This window comes from Mesoplodon bidens, assembly GCF_964165515.1.
Source record: "Mesoplodon bidens genome assembly, chromosome: 1".
NCBI classification, from domain to species: domain Eukaryota; kingdom Metazoa; phylum Chordata; class Mammalia; order Artiodactyla; family Ziphiidae; genus Mesoplodon; species Mesoplodon bidens.
Genome location: NC_138176.1, coordinates 81,329,689 through 81,350,667, shown reverse-complemented (window position 1 = coordinate 81,350,667; position 20,979 = coordinate 81,329,689). Strand labels below are relative to the sequence as shown.

At 38.1% G+C, this 20,979-nt stretch overlaps 1 protein-coding gene across 1 annotated transcript in view; it reads left to right on the top strand.

Moving 5' to 3' along the window:
* LOC308622145 (bifunctional heparan sulfate N-deacetylase/N-sulfotransferase 4) overlaps positions 1-20,979 on the top strand; it is a gene marked incomplete at both ends in the record, with an annotated part of 257,940 nt that overhangs the window by 214,756 nt on the left and 22,205 nt on the right. Inside the window, 2 exons of the mRNA XM_081243310.1 lie at positions 11,313-11,409; positions 15,846-15,969. Coding sequence (XP_081099436.1) covers positions 11,313-11,409; positions 15,846-15,969 — 221 coding nt within the window. The remainder of the gene's footprint in view (positions 1-11,312; positions 11,410-15,845; positions 15,970-20,979) is intronic.

Genomic DNA, 20,979 nt, shown 5'->3' with positions numbered 1-20,979 from the left:
ATCTGTGTGTTCTGAAGATGAGAGTAAAATAACTTTTTTAAGTGTTGGCCAAAAAGATTATACCAGAAGCTTTTATTTCCATGACAAGTAAGAACAGGAGGAGCTAAAGTTAGGATAATAATCTAACTATGAGAGAGGGAAGCCCTAAATAGTTTCATGGCTGTGGAAAAAAGTGAGACCTTCCGAGAAGAAGTGTTAGAAATTGTTTGTGGGTGAGATGCTGAGATTAAAGGAACTCTGATATGTAAGTAATTACCCCCACAGCTGGGGAAATAAGAGTTCTATAATTTCATATTCTTCACTTCCATTTTTTCCTCTTTTAGCCTTTTCATCTTCTAGCCAGAACGGTTTTTATCACTTCACAGAGTCAGAGCAGAGGTACAGACTTTATCATCATCTGACATGTTTTTCCTAATCACCATGTGGTTACATTTCTCTTCTTAACTCAGAATAGTATTTAAACCTTTCAGGAGTGCTTCCCATCTACTCAGGTAATTCCTCACTATTTTAATTCTTTAATTTACAAGAAAGCACTTTACTGTTTTGATTACACAAGGCTGTCAGACATTCTGACATCTAGAAATGGTGACATAAGTCATGGATTTTCCTTTTCCCATCAATCAGTTGCAAATATGATCTTGTCAGGTGTCAAATTCTCCACACAAGTAACTTACTGAGGTTTCATCATGGAAAAACTACTTGCAGGTAGCTCATAAAATAAAATAAAATAAAATGTAAATTGTTATAATACTTTCATACTTTATGAATCAAAATCATCATAAAATAAGTACATTTTGAACACCTAATCCAAGTATAACAATAAAAAACTGAATTTTTTGTGTGTGCCCTACAGAAACGTCTGATAACTTTAATGTCATACTAAAAATGTCATACTATGAGTGAATACATTATATGAGACCAACCTATTAATAAGAGTTTAAAAATACAGTTTCTTTCATTGAGTTGGTTATCCAGATTCCCTGACAGGATATTCTTATAACAGTAAGTAATAATATAATGTATAGTATGCGAGAGTGTGCAGTTATCCGTTTGAAGATACTCAAAGCTACAGAGTAAACTTGTCGTCTTCTCCTGGGGTCAGTTTTGCTTTTGAGACTATTTCATGGGAAAATACAAATAGTATACATTTATTGAAATAAAGGTGGTGTAATATGGTGAAGAATGCATAGGGGTTTAGGATAAATCAGAGGTAGTTTGTGCTTAAAGCAACTCTTGTGGCACTATTACCCCAGATCCACACATGAACCACAGGCCCCTTTTACCCACTTCCACCCCCAGAGGTTGGCATTTATGTGCCTCTGTAATCAGAGTACTTTGGTAGAAAAGTCAGTATGAATCAGACTATCAAGTGTTACAGGAGTTCTGTGGAGAGAACATTCATTACGGATCAGCGCACGCAGAAAGGAAAGGCATTTCCAAGGAGCTGAAGGACTCCCTAGCTTACATGGTGTATAGGTAGAGTCCAGTCTCTGTAAGGATGGTGTGTGTCTCAGAGTTTCTCCATATGGATTTGCTGATTGAAGCACTGAGAATACACATCCCTAACCTATTAAAATTCCTCATCAGTGTCCGTGGATTGTATTAAGCTTAAATGACATTGAGAGACAAAAAACTGAAAGTCACCAGCTTGTATAATGCAGATTTGGAAAAGGATTTTGTTTAAAGACATGTACACGCCAAAATTAATAAGCAGAAGAAAATTTAACACAACACATCCAGATAGTAGGAAGCAGAAGAATTTAAAAAGAAAAACAAAAACACCTTTCATAGCATTCTCCATTAAACAGTAAGGTCAGAACAGCAGAAAGCAAGCAGGGGGAATAGAGAGAAAACCAGTAACCTGGAAATGTTTCTAATTAACAAAATAATCCTTCTACCATGAGCACTGGGCATGTTTAATGTTTCAGCTATTAAGGTCTAGAGATCTCCTCATTATCTGGAAAAGGTACATGACTTGAGAGGGGATAGTCAGTCTAACTGATAACTCCATGGTGTTCTTCTCAGGAAAGGATGTGTAGAAGCAGTGAGCAGAGCAGATTCTTAGTAGAGAAAAGGCAGGTAGGTTGGAATAACCAGATCTAATGAGAACCAAAGTTATCTTCCTGTCTTCTATAAAAATATGAACTTCAGGATAAGGTCAGTAGTGTGAATTTTTTTTTTTAGTATGTGTTTTTAGCTTGATTGTGAATTTATAATTTTTACCTAGAGAGGGAAAATCTGAGTGCTCATACCCTTCTACGTAACATGATGTCATCAGAATTTACTGCCCTTTCTAAGTCTGGTTCATAACCTCAGGGAATCTCCTGTCCACTTTGCTGATGTCTACTTAAAAGTAAATCTGCCTCACCTCATCATATATTCCATGTACAAAAACCATTTGCATCCCCTTTACCTGTGTGAGAGCTAGTTACATGCATTTTCACTGCACTGGCACTGTTATCATATACACTGCCTAAAGCAGTTTAACTGAGAATATTTTCAAAGTTTCAATATATCTATAATGCTAGATACTAAAAACAGTAAATTACTTTGTGTAACAGTTTCAGATATGTGGGGAACAATCAGATAGGGATATAATTGCTTTATAACTTTCTGACCTTTAGAATTAAAATCATAACAATGGAGCAAAGTATGAAAGTGCATGCAAATGTATCCTTTTTTTTCATAATCATTGCAGGATCCTCGCTCTCTCTCTCTTCCTGTCTCATACACACACACACACACACACACACACACACACACAATTTAACTGCAGAGACAATCCCAGCTTTGGATTTCAAATCTGAAACAAATGTGCTGTGTCACCTTCAGCACGACCTAAATAAAACACCTTGCATCTCAGCTTCCTCAGCTATAAAGAAAGGATAATAATATCTGTCTTGCCAGGTTGCTTTGAGGATTAGAAATAACCTATGTCAAGCAAGTGCCTGGAATATAGAAGCTGATCAATAAAACTTAGATATTATGTTAGCTGTTATTCAGACCATATAAGGAAAGTCAGAGTAGGAAAAGTCTAAACAAACATTTTCAGAATATAAAATAGGAAATGCAAACATCCTGTTATTAAAGTTGTGATTAAACAGATACAAGGGAAAACATGCTAAGAAGAGACATAAATGAAAAAATATGGGCACCCGGATAGCCCTAAAATGCATAAAATAGAAGGAATGCAGCTTTAAAAGAAGTCTGCCTAGGGGCTTCCCTGGTGGTGCAGTGGTTAAGAATCTGCCTGCCAGTGCAGGGGACATGGGTTCAAACTCTGGTCCGGGAAGATCCCACATGCCGCAGAATAACTAAGCCCGTGCGCCACAACTACTGAGCCTGAGCTCTAGAGCCCGTGAGCCACAACTACTGAGCCCACGCACCACAACTACTGAAGCCCACGCGCCTATAGCTCTGCAACAAGAGAAGACACCACAATGAGAAGCCCGCACACCACAATGAAGAGTAACCCCCTCGCACCGCAACTAGAGAAAGCCCTTGCGCAGCAACAAAGACCCAGTGCAGCCAAAAATAAATAAATTAATTAATTAATTTAAAAAAGTCTGCCTAGATTGACATATACAAATGCCACCAATTGTAAGATACCTACTGGAAAAACTGAAGTAATGTAAATTGAATAGTTAATAATAAAAAAATTTGGAACAGCAAGTATTATAACATCTTAGCATACAGTAATTTTATTTGATAGTTTACTCCTATCAATATAACTTCCTGGGAAAATACAACTAAAATAACTAGTGTCTTTGTCTACCAAAACAAGTGTTTATCCATGTTCAGTGTGTTAAAGTCAAAGGAAACTCTTTCCAAATCTTATCAATCTGCCTATTTCTGTGAAAGTTTTTTGGGTTTTTTTGCTGCGTTGGGTCTTCGTTGCTGCACGTGGGCTTTCTCTAGTTGCAGCAAGTGTGAGCTACTCTTCATTGTGGAGCACGGGATCTAGGCACACAGGCTTCAGTAGTTGCAGCATGTGGTCCCTAGAGCATGTGGGCTTCAGTAGTTGTGGCACAGGGCTCAGTAGCTCTGGAGCACAGGCTTAGTTGCTCCATAGCATGTGGGATCTTCCCAGACCAGGGATCGAACCCCTGTCCCCTACACTGGCAGGTGGATTCTTAACCACTGCACCACCAGGGAAGTCCTGTGAGAGTTTTATTTTGCCAGTTTTGTATGCAGAAATTTGAATGGCAAAAACATGTGTATTGCAATAAAGAATAAAATTGGTCTAGTTGAACCTACAGAATGAAGAGAGGTCTCACAAAAGGCTTTGACTTTCAACAGTGGCACTGAATAATTGATCAGTTCGCTCATCCACTTTGCTGAGCATAAAGAAACCATTTGAGCAAATGAACTGAACACCTACTCTGAGATTGTTCTTTGTTGAGTTATATATGGGGAATAGGTAATGGAAACTGCTTTCCTATTGCTTAATATCTAAAATACAGTTGAAAATCAGAATTCTTTGCAAATGAAGCAGTTAAATGATAATATGAGGAAAATAATTTTTAAGTTCTAAAGTGATGGTGTGAGTAAATGGCAAGACCTAGCTTCTGGGACAACCATGAAGGACATCACTGGAAACTGTGAATGATTTTTTGGTGTATGTTTGAGTAGTAAAATATCTACACAGTTCATATTATGTTAATTTTTAAACATATATCAAAATCTGCCTATGCTTGTTACTAAATGTTTATGGTGCCTGTCCCAAGGCAGTTAATCGATCCTTCAGTCCATTATCAAGCATGTCTTATGTACTAGATTGTAGCAATCAAGAAGGCAGAGGTCGGTCTTCCCTGGTGGCACAGTGGTTAAGAATCCGCCTGCCAATGCAGGGGACATGGGTTTGAGCCCTGATCCAGGAGGATCCCACATGCCACGGAGCAACTGAGCCAGTGCACCACAACAACTGAGCCTGCTCTCTAGAGCCCATGAGCCACAACTACTGAGCCCATGTGCCACAACTACTGAAGCCTGTGTGTCTAGAGCCCGTGCTCCACAACAAGAGAAGCCACCACAATGAGAAGCCCGATCGCCGTAACTAGAGAAAACCCGTGAGCAGCAATGAAGACCCAAAGCAGCCAAAAATAAATAAATAAATAAATAAACAAACAAATAAATACAATCTATTTTTTAAAAGAAAAGACAAGAGGTCTTCTCTTCAGAGCACTTACATTCTAGTTGAATATAATTATTATAGATACAACTATACTATTAGTTTTCATATTATATACCATTACTAGAAACACATCCTTGAATAAAATAATTTCAGGTACTGAAATACAGTGAAGAAAATATGGCAGGAAGCAGTTATAGAGAGACAGTAATGAAAGGAAGTGCTTTGGCTCCACTCATCAGGGAAGACATCTCATGTGGGGTGATATTTGAATTGAGCCCTGAAGGCTGACAAGTGCTAAAACAATGAATTGGAGAGTTGCAGTAGCCATATAGCAAGGATATCCAGAAATCAACTGAATTAGGATTATATAGGAGTCTTTGGGTCATCTGGTAAGACAGCCCATAGCTTCCGGTTTGCCTGAAGAAACTCCAAGCCATTTCCTTATCAGGTATCTCAGAAGTCTAGCCATCTGGCTGTGAGGAGGGGCACCTTAGGTGCTGGTGCTTCTGACAAGCACCAGGAAGTCGGCTCTCAGCATGGATATCTGCAAGAAACCAGTCCATCAGCAAGAGTAATCTCTTTCTGCTGCTCCAACTGCCTAACTAATCTAGGTAAAGGAAAGAAAAAAGTTAATGTGGGATTACAGAATAAGCACTTTCTTTTATAGAGCATGATTTAATCATTTTAAATATATTAACTCATTTAATATATTTATGCAATATATTTATATTTATGCATATATATACCTATACGCAAAGTAGATAATATCAATCATTATTTTTTTATAGGAATCTGAGGTCCAGAGAGTTTAGGATAATTCCTTAAGACACAGACAGTCTCCCTCCTGAGCTCACACTCTTAAGAACTGGGCTATTCTGCCCCTCCAAAATAAATAGGAAATGTTAATGGTGGATCTTAGCTTCAGCAAGAAGAACTGGCAAGATTTTGACTCTGTATTGTGGGGGAAAAAATAAGAGCATTGCACAGAAAGATAAATAATTCAAAGATTCAGGTGCAGGTATATCTATAGTAGTGAATACAGTAGAACTGAAGCTTTAGGTTGGTGTTGGCAGTTGTTAATTCAGAGCAGTGCTACTCAAAGTGTGGTCCTTGAACAGGCTTGAATTATTTGTTGCTGATTCGCCATGAGACAAGAAGTTTGTGCCAACATATAAACAATCTATACCACTAAGCAGCTGGTTGCATCATCCGGAACCTTCTCTTTTTCCTGTAGCAGGATGTTCTTGTGGAAGCATGCAGTGCAGTAATTCACATTCTGACACAAGTTTTTTTTATACCTTCTCGCAAAGTGCTTTGAAACACATTGAGTGAGAATATAGGCAATGTTGCTATAATGATGACAGTCCAAAACTACAGTGGCTAAATAAAGTAGAAATGTATTTCTCCCTCATACAACTGTCTAAAAATGGGCAAGCAGTCTACAAGAGTTAGACAGCTCTGTTCCACATGATTATCCAGGGACCCAGGTTGGCAGGTGTTCAACATATGTATGGCTTCCACCTCTGAGTCCAAGGCACATGCTGCAATTGTAGCCATTTTACAGCTGGCAGTAAGTAGGAAAGGAAAAATCTAGGGAGAGCGACTTTATCCTTAAGAAGATACTTTATGTCCTTTTGGCTCCCTTTCCTTAAACTGAAATGATTCATAGGAAGAAAGCTAAATTCAAGAGACACTATGAAATATAGTCTGTAGCTGAGAACCCAGAGACTGAACAGAGGGATGCTCTGTTACTGAAGGAAGAAAAGGAGACAAGATAGTTTAGCCTTCTGTGCTCTAGTGAAACTTATGTTTAGAGAGTTAAGCTGAAGCTAGACCACAGAGGATTGACGATTGAACACTGAATAAAAGATTGCAGAAAACAGAGACACCAGTAAAAATAAAATGAAATTTCATTTTTATGTAAAATAAGAAATGTTGAGTTTATTGGCTTGTAATTAACTCCTTTATCACAGTTTCTATAGATGATTTCATCAAGAAATCCAAAATATATAACCTAACTTTTGCAAGGCGAATTCTCACACAATGCATACATAACAGGTCTCTTTATATTGCACTCTGTTCTTCTTCCAATGGAAGATGGTAATGGAAAATGCACTGGGATCAATTCTGAGATAGGACTCTGGTTCAATGATTTATTGAGGAAACGCTTTCAGGAAAAGCTTATAAGGGAAAATGTAGAACAGGAAAAAGCAGAGCATGGATGTGGTCTTAGGAAAAGTCTGGATCCTTGACTGGATCTGCAGGGAGAGAGCTAATTACACAAGTTGTCTCACCTTGAAGCTAGCTGGTCAGGCTTTTACACCCCTGTATCAGTCAGTCACTGGACACGGGCCACCTCTGGAGTGTCGGGAGGGGATGCACGACTTCCTGTCAGGTATCTCCTATTGGCCAAGGGCAATACTCAATCTCCCCAGCTGGGGGCGGAAGTGGGGTGGGGATAGGGATAAGGTGTTGCATTGGCCAGAGATAGGGTTTTTCCTTCAGTGGAGGAAAGAGCACTCATTCCGCCACACACCCCTGTCCATACCTTGAACCACATAGCTATACTTGCTTCTCACATTGCACTGATTCACCCAGGAACAATTTTTCCACAGTTGTGAGCATTATTCCTGGGGAAACCTATAAGAGGAAGGTCATTAGGAGAAACTGCAGCCTTGTTGCTGCAGTTGGCTCCAAAGCTGAAACCAGTGCACAGTTTCTCCCACCTCTATCCCCTATTCTGGATTTCCCCCACCTGTGGTTAGCATTTCTGCTGGTCTAGATGGCTGGCCTTGTGGGTCAGGTACAGTCCCAGGACCAACTGCAGTAGCAACAGTTCTAGTTTGTCTCACTAATTCTTTTCTTGTAAATTTCCCTAGGAATTATGACAGAGGAAGGCTGTGCCTGGATAAAGAAAACTTAATTTGTGAAGCAAGGAGTGCACTGTGGTAGACTCTGATCTGGTGCCCAGCCCAACCCTAATCAGGCTGTGGTGGCTTTGCTTTCTCAATTATTAAAATTGGGTGCGGAAGTATCAACAAGTAACCTAGTGAATTATTTGAGTGCCAAAGATATTTCTCCCTGTATAATAGCTGTTCTTCATCTCATGATGATCAGAGTCAATTGTCCCTATCAGGATGGTAACTCATTTCCATGCCTGATGGGCTACTGGCACAAGAAATCCAAAGTGAATGGGTACAAGCTGCAACTTTTAGTGTGGTGATCCTCCTCCTGGGCCTCCTGGTGGAAGCATCTCTCCTCTGGGAACCAGAACTCCTAGACCAATAGACCTTAAAGTTGTGGAGATGGGAAGCACAAATTCTCTAATTAAGCCATTAGAAATGATGGTGGATGGGTCCACTCCTACATCTACTCCTTAATTCCTAGACACAGCTACACTATCTTTTGGAGACACAGCACCAACCAATAGCTTTTGATTTAAGAAGTACAGTGTATCTCCAAGCTGATACTTCAACTGTATCTTTCATGCGGTCTCTCACCACTCTATCAGGCCAGCAGCTCTGGATAGTGAGGCGTGATAGGACCAGTGACTCCCATGGGCATAAGCCTACTATCACACTTCCTTTGTCAAGAGTGTTCCCTTTACCTGAAGTAATATTATGTGAGATACCGTGTCAATGAGTCAGACACTCCATGAGACCTTGCATAGTGATGACAGCTAAAGCTATGTAAGCAGAGAAGGTAAATTAATATTCTGAATATTTGTCAGATGAGATCAGGATGAGTCACTGCCCTTTTAAGGATGGAAGTGTCCAACATAATCAATTTTCTACTAAGTGGTAGGAGAGTGCTATTTCTGGGACTTAGAACTGGCCTCTGTTACTGACAGGTCAGGTATTCAACAGCAGCTGTAACTAAAGCAGACTTGGGGGAAGGAAGCCCAGGAATGGCTTCCATCTTGCTACCACAGCTTCTCCATTCATAAGCCCATTGCTTCAGCACTGGGTTGGCTGAGAACAGAGGTTACATAACATGTGGGAATGCTGGGAACTGGCTAAATCATCTGACTGCTTGGTTGTTCAGCACTTCTACATTGGATACTCTCTGGTGTACATCAATGGACAATATAAAGATTATCACACGTTTTGGTCACTATCACAGGTCCATCCACCTGCCTCTTCCCTAGAATTTAGTAGCCCTACTATTCCTGTCTTGCTCCTTTAAGTTCCTTGGCTAACCCATTCATCACTGCTTATTAGTCCGCTATACCCTTACCTTGGGCTACTAGTCTATTTGCAAAAATGTGGATAGCCAGAGACACTGTCCAGAGCTCTGCCAATTGGACACTTTCCCTTAACCATTTGTTTTTAGGAACCTCCATGAATGGGCCTGTAGGGCAGCTGCAGTCCACTTTAGGCTTCTACCAACATATGGGTCAACCTATCTACAAACCAAGCTAGGGTTTCCCCCTCTTCATCAGCAGGTTATGGAGGACCTTCCATGAAACTATAAGAATGAGCTGATATAGAGGCATGAGTGGAACAGTGATAAGTGATATGTGGTCCAGGCACCTGTTTATAAAGTTAACTTATAGCCTTTGTATCTTCTTGAAATCAGTTCTGGATGTACCACCCCATCTTACAATGAATTGCTACTGGGTACACTTGAACTTATGACTTGGTTGGTCTGTCAATACTCAGTTTATGATGGCCAATTAATGGCCACATGATCACTTTGAAAATCCATGACAAGCATTATCTCTTCCAGGGCCCAGCAACAGCTTGCTGCAGAACCTTAGGGGAGTACACTGTGATTCTCCTCTGGGACTTGACCAAAACTCTTTGGTGTCATTTTTTACCATAGATGCCATGGTACCATGGGTCTGGCAGGATGTATGGCCCAAGTGGGAGGGCTGCTTGGACCTCAGTCTTACTTCTTATAGTGCTCTTTCTTTTTCTGGGTTCCACTCAAAATTAGCAGGTTTCTGCATCATCCGGTCGGTGACTCAGAGCAATATTTCTTAGGGCCAAAAAAAAAAAAAAAAAAAAATGCTGCGTCCAAAACCCAAAGAAGCCCATCCAACACTGTGCCTCTATCTTAGTAGTAGGATTTGCAAAGTACAATAACACAGCCTGTACCTTGGAGGGCATGTCCCAGCATGCTCCAGACCACTGGGCTTTGAAAACCCAGCAAAGGTGGTAGGCCCCTGACATGATATTAGAGAAGATATGGCTAAAAAACTGATTAAAGTATATAAATGTGAACCATAAACGATTATTCATCTTATGCTATTTTTAATATTTGAATAATAAGTGTAAAATTATAATTGTTTTAATGGTCAACATATTTTTAGAAAGAATTTTATTTGTAAAAATGATTTTTGAATATAATTATTAATTTGATTACCAATATAATAAAACCAATTTGTCAGTCAATAGATATTTCAAAAATTGTATCACTTTCATTTAAGGGCTCTTTTAATTCTCAAAAGTGTCATGAATTGGATGATGAATCTGGTCACTTGAATGGAATGGAATGGAGACCAGCACAGGAGAACGTTGAGATGGGGATAAAATTGGACAGATGGCTATGTTAGGTCTGGCATTTCCTCACCATATCTATACAACAGTGACACATATTCAATTTAAAATATTGGTCTAGAGTTCAGGAGGGAAGTAGGGGCTAGAAATAATGATCTGTATGGTATCTGCTTGTGGGGTAGGGCCAAACTAAGAGATTATCTGGATCAGCAGAGAATAGCACATAGTGTGAAAAGTAAAGGAAAAGTTGGCCAAGTCTGGAGTTGAAGGATTGCTTTCAATCCACTAGGGAAAAAAAAAAAAATAGGAACGATTAGGGCAGAGCACAGAAAACTGAGAAACTACGTTCAAACCAGGTAGAGACAAGTTAAGGCTCAGGTATACAGAAGTAAAACATGAATTCAGAGACAGAGTGGAATCTCAGCAGTTAGAACCTAGCCGAGGCTCAGAAGGATGACGGCAGGAGCAACTTGATGCTGAGTTGTAACCTTGAAGGAAAGGAAGGTGCCAGTTTAGAAGGAAGCAATTTGGAAACCAAAGAACCAGAACCAGAACAAGGTCTAACTCCTAGTTCTAGGGTATCAGGCAAGAAGTTGATCCTGTCTTTTGAACAATTTTTATGGAACAGAGCTAGGCATTCATTACAGAGTAAGATTCATTATTCTTCCTTCTTGCAGAATCCATGTGATGATAAAAGACACAAAGACATCTGGTCCAGAGAGAAAACTTGTGACCACTTACCAAAATTCCTTGTAATTGGGCCACAAAAAACAGGTAAGAACAGCCAACTATGCTGTTTGCATTCTTTCTTTTTTTTTTTTTTTTTTTTGTCATGAAAAACACGGTCATATGGTATTTGATGGTTTGGCTTTGTGAAATATTTAGACACCCATGCAAGTTCATTATTTGAATTGTTCTTCATCCCCGTGGATCATCTTTATGCCATGATCCTCAAAGAGACCCTAAAGTTGCTCATTTAATTAGACTTAGGGCTAAATTTTTATCTATCAATTTTAAAACTGTTCAACAGACATCACATTTTTGAAAACGTGGAGCTTATATGGCACTGTTGGGATATCTGATTTTTAATTTCTACTTTTTGTGGCTTTGCCTAATTAACTCCTGAATTAAGTTATAAAAAAGGGCTTTGGCTTGATTCAAATTATTTTACACTGCATATCAACCTTGAACTGATTTTTTTTTCAGAACCACTGTCATTATTACCTTCAAATATTCTACCTGTGTGGTTTGTTTGTTTTCCAAATAATCATTATGTATGAATATAGTTTAGACTTATTTTCTGATACACCTATGGCTCATCAGGCATTTTTTTTCCCTTGATGTTTTCTCATGTGCTGAAGGACAAGTGTATAAGAATGTAGTAAAAGAGAGTGAAAGTATTTCACCAATGAGATAACACTTTCAATTAGAATATTTTATACTTTCTTCAGCATGCGAGAGCTTTATATACTTGGCTCATGGCCTGATTAATTAAACTTTTTATTGAGTTGCTGTATTCTGAATTCACAACTTTGACTAGAAGCACTTTCATCAGTGAGTACACAAACCATAACACAAAACAAAGTCACAATAAATAAGACTGGCCTAGATTAAGATATTTGTAATACAAGCATGTAGACCATTTTAAAGGTTGTGGGCAAAATTTCCAGACTATTAGATTTTTTTTTTTTTTTTTTTGCGGTACGCGGGCCTTTCACTGTTGTGGCCTCTCCCATTGCGGAGCACAGGCTCAGTGGCCATGGCTCATGGGCCCAGCCACTCTGCAGCATGTGGGATCTTCCCGGACCGGGGCACGAACCCGTGTCCCCTGCATCAGCAGGCGGACTCTCAACCACTGCACCACCAGGGAAGCCCCAGACTATTAGATATTTGTTGTTGAAATCTTTTCTTCCTCCATGAATATAACTTGTATTACAATAGTAAGTTACATGTGCAGGGAGGGAAAAAAAGCAGCACATATTTTCAGATATACCACTTTTGTTGTTGTTATTGTTTAAAATGTGCATTAATTTTCTACCAACTCCCTCAGAGCAGTTCTAACACTGGAATGACTACTAAAGAAACAAAACATTCCTATGTTGTAAAATCATGCTAAAAATTTAAGTCATATCTTCTATCATTTGTCATTGAATATTACTACTTCTTAGATCTGCTAGAACACTACAGGTTAGTAAGAAAAGATCTAGTTTTCTTCTTTGCTGTTTGTATTTACAGACAATAACTTATACCTTTAGATTTTAATATTTGACCTACCAAGGTGGAAATGATAAAGCTTTTAGCTGGTTTTGGCCTTCCCAAGACAAACAAACAAGTTAAAGAAACTGGATGATAATATTTTATATGCTATGAAAATGCTATCTTAGTGTGAAAATGATTGTGATAATTCTTAAAATCCATTCAGTCATAGACGTCTGAAGTCTTCATTTGTTCTCCTATTGCTTCAGTTGGCAAAACTCCCTGTCAGAGGCTGTAAATTCCCTGGAGGATGGGCACAGATAAATGCTAAGAACCTGGCATTTAATGTAAAGTTGTCTTTAAATAACTTAAACCTGACCCATGCATCCCTTGCAATAAACATGAGATATAAAAGTGGTCCTCAAACCCCTATTTGCTCAGTTGTTCTGAGGTGAGAATGGAAAGATGAAATATCTCACCTCATTGCTGAATCCTGGAAAAATTTCTATCAGCTAAAAGTAGGGCAGTGAATGGGGATAGACAGGGAGCAGGGTAGGCCTGGGTTTAAGGCACTCAAAGTTGACACTGTAGTCCTACTAGAATCCTGTGGACACATGGGCATTCTTCATGATTCTGGGTCAAATTTTGATATCACTAGGGTAGGAGAGGATTTCCAAAAGGGTTAAATTTAGCACAATAATTCTGAAAGCATAATTCATTGGCCTTAAATCTTCTAGAACATCAGATTTCCCATTGTCAATATTGATTTCTCACAATTTGACTGACTTACCCTGGTACATTTACTCTGGTAAAACTAAAAAGGAGTTGATTATACATAAAACAGAACAAAGTTTCTCTTAGAGCATTACAACGTGTGAGAAACTTCCTCTACAAAATATTTATATCAAAGACAGTGGATAAAAATGAGTGTCAAGGATAGATGAAAGCACAGGCAATAATAAAGTAAATATACATTTTGAGGCCATGGACCCAGATTTTATGGCTGATCATATGAACATCAAGCCATGTGTCTACTGTCCCTGGCTGAAATTGCTCTCTCCTTCCTTTCTTTCAGAGGCCTCCCGACATCCCTCCTGCTTCTGGCAGCATGAAGGTGTATGGCTCAGAGCATAATGGTTTTGACCTTCTGTAGCCCAGGGGAGCTCTGGGTGCAATTCTGTGACCATCAGGGTGGCTAAACATTTGTACATGCTACCAAATGAGGTTATAGTGTATTCATTTTAAAATATTCAGCAATAATTCAAAAATATCCCTATATCTTTGCCCTAGATCCATCCAATCTCAACATCTCAGGGATGTTAACCTATTAATATTTTCAGCTCTTGTGTGTCTCAAAAATCTTCCTCTCTGTCTCCCTCTGTCTCTGTCTTTCTCTGTCTCTCTCACACAAACACAAGCTTATTTCTCATCATCAATTAAATATTTTTATGTAGGCCCCATTCTAAAATGTATTTAGAAAGAAACCTTCTGGATTCCCTGTTCCCTTCCAGCTGCTATTATATACTACTCCACCTCTAATTGATTTCCTCTCCCTGGAAGACTTTTGTTCCTCCTCTCACATTTTCTCCTTTTTGAACTCCTTTTATTTTCAGGAGAAAATCAGATCAGTTCTTCAAGACTACTGTTGCCCCCCATGACTTTCATGTCTAAATTTTTCAATGTGTTTGAGATAGTTCTTCTGTAGTTTGGGCCTCTAATTTAGTTCTTAACCAGTTCTGACTCCTTTAATATTTTTTGTTACTTTTATATAACTTGATTCCATATTTGTTCACTTTAAGCATGTTTTTCAATTAGTAATTAAATCTCCTTAAGGGCATTTATTAATTTTTGTCCTCACATTTCACTAGGAGCCACCCATTCTGGATTTCTTAGGTCCCCCGAGATCTGTTGTTACTTTCCTTTACATACACAATTCTCTGATGATCTTCTCTGCTTCCAGATCCCCAGCTACTATCATTTTTGTTGTGCCAGCCCTCTTGCGTAGCTCATTCCAAGCTCTCCTAGGGTTGGGAAATCCAACAAAATCTGCTGGGTGCAACACGTTAACAAAAGAAATAACCTTTTCCATAAGGGAAGTTTTGAGTTATGAAAGCCAGTCACTTCATGATCCTTCCTGCTGCAGTCCTCAGTTTCTGGCCTGACTCAGGTTTAGAGGTGACATTTGTGTCTTCTGTGATATGTACACTCAGTGGGTTCTATCAGCCAGTCTGTTTAGCCTAGTGTCTCAGCTATCAGACTTGATTGTCCCATCTTGTCAGGGTGGAACATTCAACTGGACACCTTCCAGAATCCTGCATTCCTCTTTCAGCCTTACTGGAAACATGTTTTTAAGGTACAATCTTAAAAAATGCTTCCTCCTGGAAGTCTTCACTGACTTCCCAAGTATAAATCACCCATTTGCTCAGGTATTAGAAAAACACTCTGCTCTTATCATGGAACCTCCCTCACTACACTGCAATTACCTGTTTACTTGACTCAAGTCCACAGATACACTTTAAGTCTATCGAGGCCAGCAACTGTATTTTTCTTATCAAGATTTATCATCAATCATTACTACAGCAACTTGTACAGAGTTGCACAGGTCAACATCTTTTGAATAGTTTGATTTAATTTAATTGATCTGAATATAATTTTAATTGAGGTTCAGGTATTGTGCTCGATGTTTTTGATACTTTTGCCACTCATCCGACTCCAGGAGGGAAATTGAACCACCTGATTTCTGAAGTTCTCCCCTAGCTGTATTATCTACCAGTCTGCTTGACTTTGACTATGTCCTCATATTAAATGAAGTGTTTAGGTCAATAGACTCATGAAGACTAATATAAGAACACAAATCATTGCCACATGAAATGCACTCAACTGATTTTTCAGAAATCATTTTGATACTGAAATGATTTGGTCTTTTGCATATTACTTTTTGAGCAAAAATTTTGTTACAATATATGTCTCTTCTTTTATTGCTGTATAACCTGTTGCCTCCTGTTTTGTAATAGGAACAACAGCACTTTATTTATTTCTTCTTATGCACCCTTCCATCATCAGCAATCTCCCCAGCCCCAAAACATTTGAAGAAGTCCAATTCTTTAATGGCAACAACTACCACAAGGGAATTGACTGGTAAGAAAAATAACAAAAAGTAAAGTCCATTATTAACACATGCTCGTTCACAGCTGAGCAATTATAGATGTATGCATGGCATCTACATAATTACAGAATAAATGTATGTTCAATTCTACCATAGTGAATTAGAAATTAATTTATAATGATATATTTAATCAGTGTTGCCTATAATTTGATTTGGACAGTGCAATAATGATGATATTTTTCTGGTAAATTAATATGATTGAATAAAGAGGATTATGGAATATTTTTCATCAGCATTATTCATAAGGATATTTAAAATTCTCCTTAAGCATAGTATTATTTTACTGTGCCTAGAATTTTTTTAAACTAAATACATAATTTTTCTTCACAATGACTCTTGAGAAAACAAATAAATCAGAAGGTTGTTTTATTGTATAGTCCATCACATGTATCTTCATTAATCACATAGACTGTAAATGTTGTATTATAATATAAGCTGATATTTGTCATGCCAATAACAGAGCGTTTCCAAAATCATATTACTGCTAGTCACACATGTGCATAAGAGGAAAATTACTTTGTATTTGATAAGTTATGATAATTTCAAAATCACAATATTTTTCCTAAACTGAAATAGAATAAACCTGGTATTGTAACTGATGTTCGCTCTGGGGAATTTTTCTAGCTCTATCCCAATTTTCTAAGGAAAATATGGCCCTGATTTCCAAATCCCCCCCTGAAGAAAGTTCCCCCCAATGCATACCTCTGTAGCATGTAACCTTATGTCAACATTACACGTGAATATGTCCTCATAAAAGGCTCATTCTTTTAAGATGCAGCTAGGAGGAGAGGGGGGCAGGGGCGATGCCAGTGAGCAGATTTGACTTCCCATCTTGAGTAGAGCCGTGTCCACTCTGCACCTAGGAGATCACTATTCTACCTTACTTTAAAAAGACTAAATAAATTTTGAAATTGCATGCAAGTTACTGAAAGCAGAGCAGCAATTTTATCTGTGAGCTCAAATGGAACACAAATTGTTAAGGAGGAATATAGATGAGACTTTTCACCACTTCACACTTGGGAAATATAATAACAAATGTCAAAGAGGAAAATAGGTGTCTTATATGAATTCTTCATTGCTCTTATTATTTATTTCTAGAACATTTGAGGGTTAGAGAAGTCATGAGCTGTAAAGAGGGTTACACACATAATTAACGCCTTACACTGAATTAACCTCTGAACATATTGATTCCATATGGAAGAGTGAACCTGCCGAGGCACCACAGGATCAACTGGCAGGAAATATCTCTTTAATTACTCTGCATAGACTATAATGTGTTCACATTGCTACACATACTACAAATTATGCAGAAGTTAAAAAGGAGGAAAGCAGCTATGCCTTAATCTGTTTAGTATTTTATAGCTATTCTGACATTTTCCTCTTTTGTGCACTTTAATCTCAATTTATGAATTTTGCATTCAAGTTTGCAAACATAAATTTGCTATTTCTTTTAGTGAGAGAACACATTTTATTCTCAGGAATTTTAAACATATCATAAAAGTTTAATATATACAAATCAAGATAAGAATAATTCCTTAATTACATCTAGTATGGATGACACAGGGAAGAATATATTTTGAGAGACCAACTGTGAAAGGAAAATGTTATATAAATTTTCCACAAAGGTGTAAATAGTTTAGCAGTCTATCCTGTGAGGTACTTTAAAAAATTCTTTTTTTTTTCAAGTTAGAAATAATTTATTTTGTATAGTTTCCCTATTTAAAAAAAATTATACAATTTTTACAGGTTACCTTCCTTTTATGGTTATTACAAAATATTGACTATATTCCCCGTGTTGCACAATACATCCTTGAGCCTATCTTACACACAATAGTTTGTACCTCCCACTTTCCCATGCCTATATTGCCCCTCTCCCCCCGCCACTAGTAACCACTAGTTTCTTCTCCATATCTGTAAGTCTGCTTCTTTTTTGTTATATTCATTAGTTTGTTGTATATTTTAGATTCCACATGTAAGTGTATCATACAGTATTTGTCCTTTTCTGACTTATTTCACTTAGCATAATGACCTCCAGGTCCATCTATGTTGCTACAAATGGCAAACCTTTGTTCTTTTTTACAGCTGAATAGTATTACATTGCATATTCATACCACATCTTCTTTATCCATTCATCTGTTGATGGACATATAGGTTGCTTCCATATCTCGGCAATTGTAAATAACATGCTATGGACATTGGGGTGCATGTAAATTTTGAATTAGTGCTTTTGATTATTTTCAATATATACCCTGGAGTTGAATTGCTGGGTCATATGGTAGTTTTGAGGAGCTTCCATATTGTTTTCCACAGTGGCTGCACCAACTTAAATTCCCACCAACAATGTACAAGGGTTCCCTTTTCTACACATCCTCACGGACATTTGTTATTTGTGTTCTTTTTGATGATAGCCATTCTGACAGGTGTGAGGTGATATCTCATTTTGGTTTTGATATGCATTTCCCTGATGATAAGCAATGTTGAGCATCTTTTCATGTGCCTGTTGGCCATCTGCATTTCCTCTTTAGAAAAATGTCTATTCAGTTCTTCAATTTTTAATGCTTATGTAATTGCTTAAAACTATGTCCTCAAATAAGAAGTTTGTTTTTTTTAACATCTTAATTGGAGTATAATTGTTTTACAATCTGGTGTTAGTTGCTGCTGTATAACATAGTGAATCAGTTATATGTATACATATATCCCCATATCTTCTCCCTCTTGCATCTCCCTCCCAGCCTCCCTATCCCACCCTTTTAAGTGGACACAAAGCACCGAGCTGATCTCCCTGCGCTATGCAGCTGCTTCTCACTAGCTATTTTACCTTTGGTAGTGTATATATGTCCATGCCACTCTCTCATTTCATCCCAGCTTCCCCTTCCCCCTCCCCGTGTCCTCAAGTCCATTCTCCACATCTAAGTCTTTATTCCTGGCCTGCCCCAAAGTCCGGCAGAACCATATATATATTTTTTTCTTTTGGATTCCATATATATGTGTTAGCATATGGTATTTGTTTTTCTCCTTCTGACTTACCACTCTGTATGACAGTCTCTAGGTCCATCCACCTCACTACAAATAACTCAATTTCATTTATTTTTATGGCTGAGTAATATTCCATTCAATATATGTGCCACATCTTCTTTATCCATTCATTTGTAGATGTACACTTAGGTTGCTTCCATGTTCTGGCTATTGGAAATAAAGCTGCAATAAACATTGTGGTACATGACTCTTTTTGAATTATGGTTTTCTCAGGGTATATGCCCAGTAGTGGGATTGCTGGGTCTTATGGTAATTCTATTTTCAGTTTTTTAAGGAACCTCCATACTGTTATCCATTGTGGCTGAATCAGTTTACATTCCCACCAACAGTGCAAGAGGTTTCCCATTTCTCCACACCCTCTCAAGCATTTATTGTTTGTAGATTTTTTGATGATGGCCATTCTGACTAGTGTGAGGTGATACCTCATTGTAATTTTTTTTTTTTTTCAGTACACGGACCTCTCACTGTTGTGGCCTCTACCGTTGTGGAGCACAGGCTCCGGATGCACAGGCTCAGTGGCCATGGTTTAAGGGCCCAGCCGCTCTGTGGCATGTGGTATCCTCCCAAACCGGGGCATGAACCCGTGTCCCCTGCATGGGCAGGCGGACTCTCAACCACTGTGCCACCAGGGAAGCCCCTCATTGTAATTTTGATTTGCATTTCTCTAATGATTAGTGATATTGAGCATCCTTTCATGTGTTTGTTGGCAATATGTATATCTTCTTTGGAGAAATGTCTATTTAGGTCTTCTGCCCATTTATGGATTCGGTTGTTGTTGTTGTTGTTGTTTTTGATATTGAGCTGCATGACCTGCTTGTATATTTTGGAGATTAATCCTTTGTCAATTGCTTTGTTTGCAAATGTTTTCTCCCATTCTGAGGGTTGTCTTTTCATCTTGTTTATGATTTCCTTTGCTATGCAAAAACTTTTAAGTTTCACTAGGTCCCATTTGTTTATTTTTGTTTTTATTTATGTTTCTCTAGGAGGTGGGTAAAAAAGGATCTTGCTGTGATTTATGTCATAGAGTGTTCTGCCTATGTTTTCCTCTAAGAGTTTGATATAGTTTCTGGCCTTACATTTAGGTCTTTAATCCATTTTGAGTTTATTTTTGTGTGTGGTGTTAGGGAGTCTTCTAATTTCATTCTTTTACATACAGCTGTCCAGTTTTCCCAGCACCACTTATTGAAGAGGCTGTATTTTCTCCATTGTATATTCTTGCCACCTTTATTAGTAATAAGGTAACCATATGTGCGTGGGTTTATCTCAGGGCTTCCTATCTTGTTCCATTGATCTATATTTCTGTTTTTGAGCCAGTACCATACTGTCTTGATTACTGTAGCTTTGTGGTATAGTTTGAAGTCGGGGCACCTGATTCCTCCAACTACGTTTTTCTTTCTCAAGATTGCTTTGGCTTTTTGGGGTCTTTTGTGTTTCCCTACAAATTATGAAATTTTTTTGTTCTAATTCTGTGAAGAATGTCATTGGTAGTTTGATAGGGATTGCATCGAATCTGTAGATTGCATTGGGTAGTATAGTTATTTTCACAATATTGATTCTTCCAATCCAAGAACATGGTATATGTCTCCATCTGTTTGTATCATCTTTAATTTCTTTCATCAGTGTCTTACAGTTTTCTGCATACAGATACTTTGTCTCCTTAGGTAGGTATATTCCTAGGTATGTTATTCTTTTTGTAGCAATGGTAAATGGGAGTGTTTCCTTAATTTCTCTTTCAGATTTTTCATCATTAGTGTATAGGAATGCAAGAGATTTCTGTGCATTAATTTTGTATCCTGCTACTTTACCAAATTCATTGATTAGCTCTAGTAGTTTTCTGATAGCATCTTTAGGATTCTATATACATAGTATCATGTCATCTGCAAACAGTGACAGTTTTATTTCTTCTTTTCTGATTTGGATTCCTTTAATTTATTTTTCATCTCTGA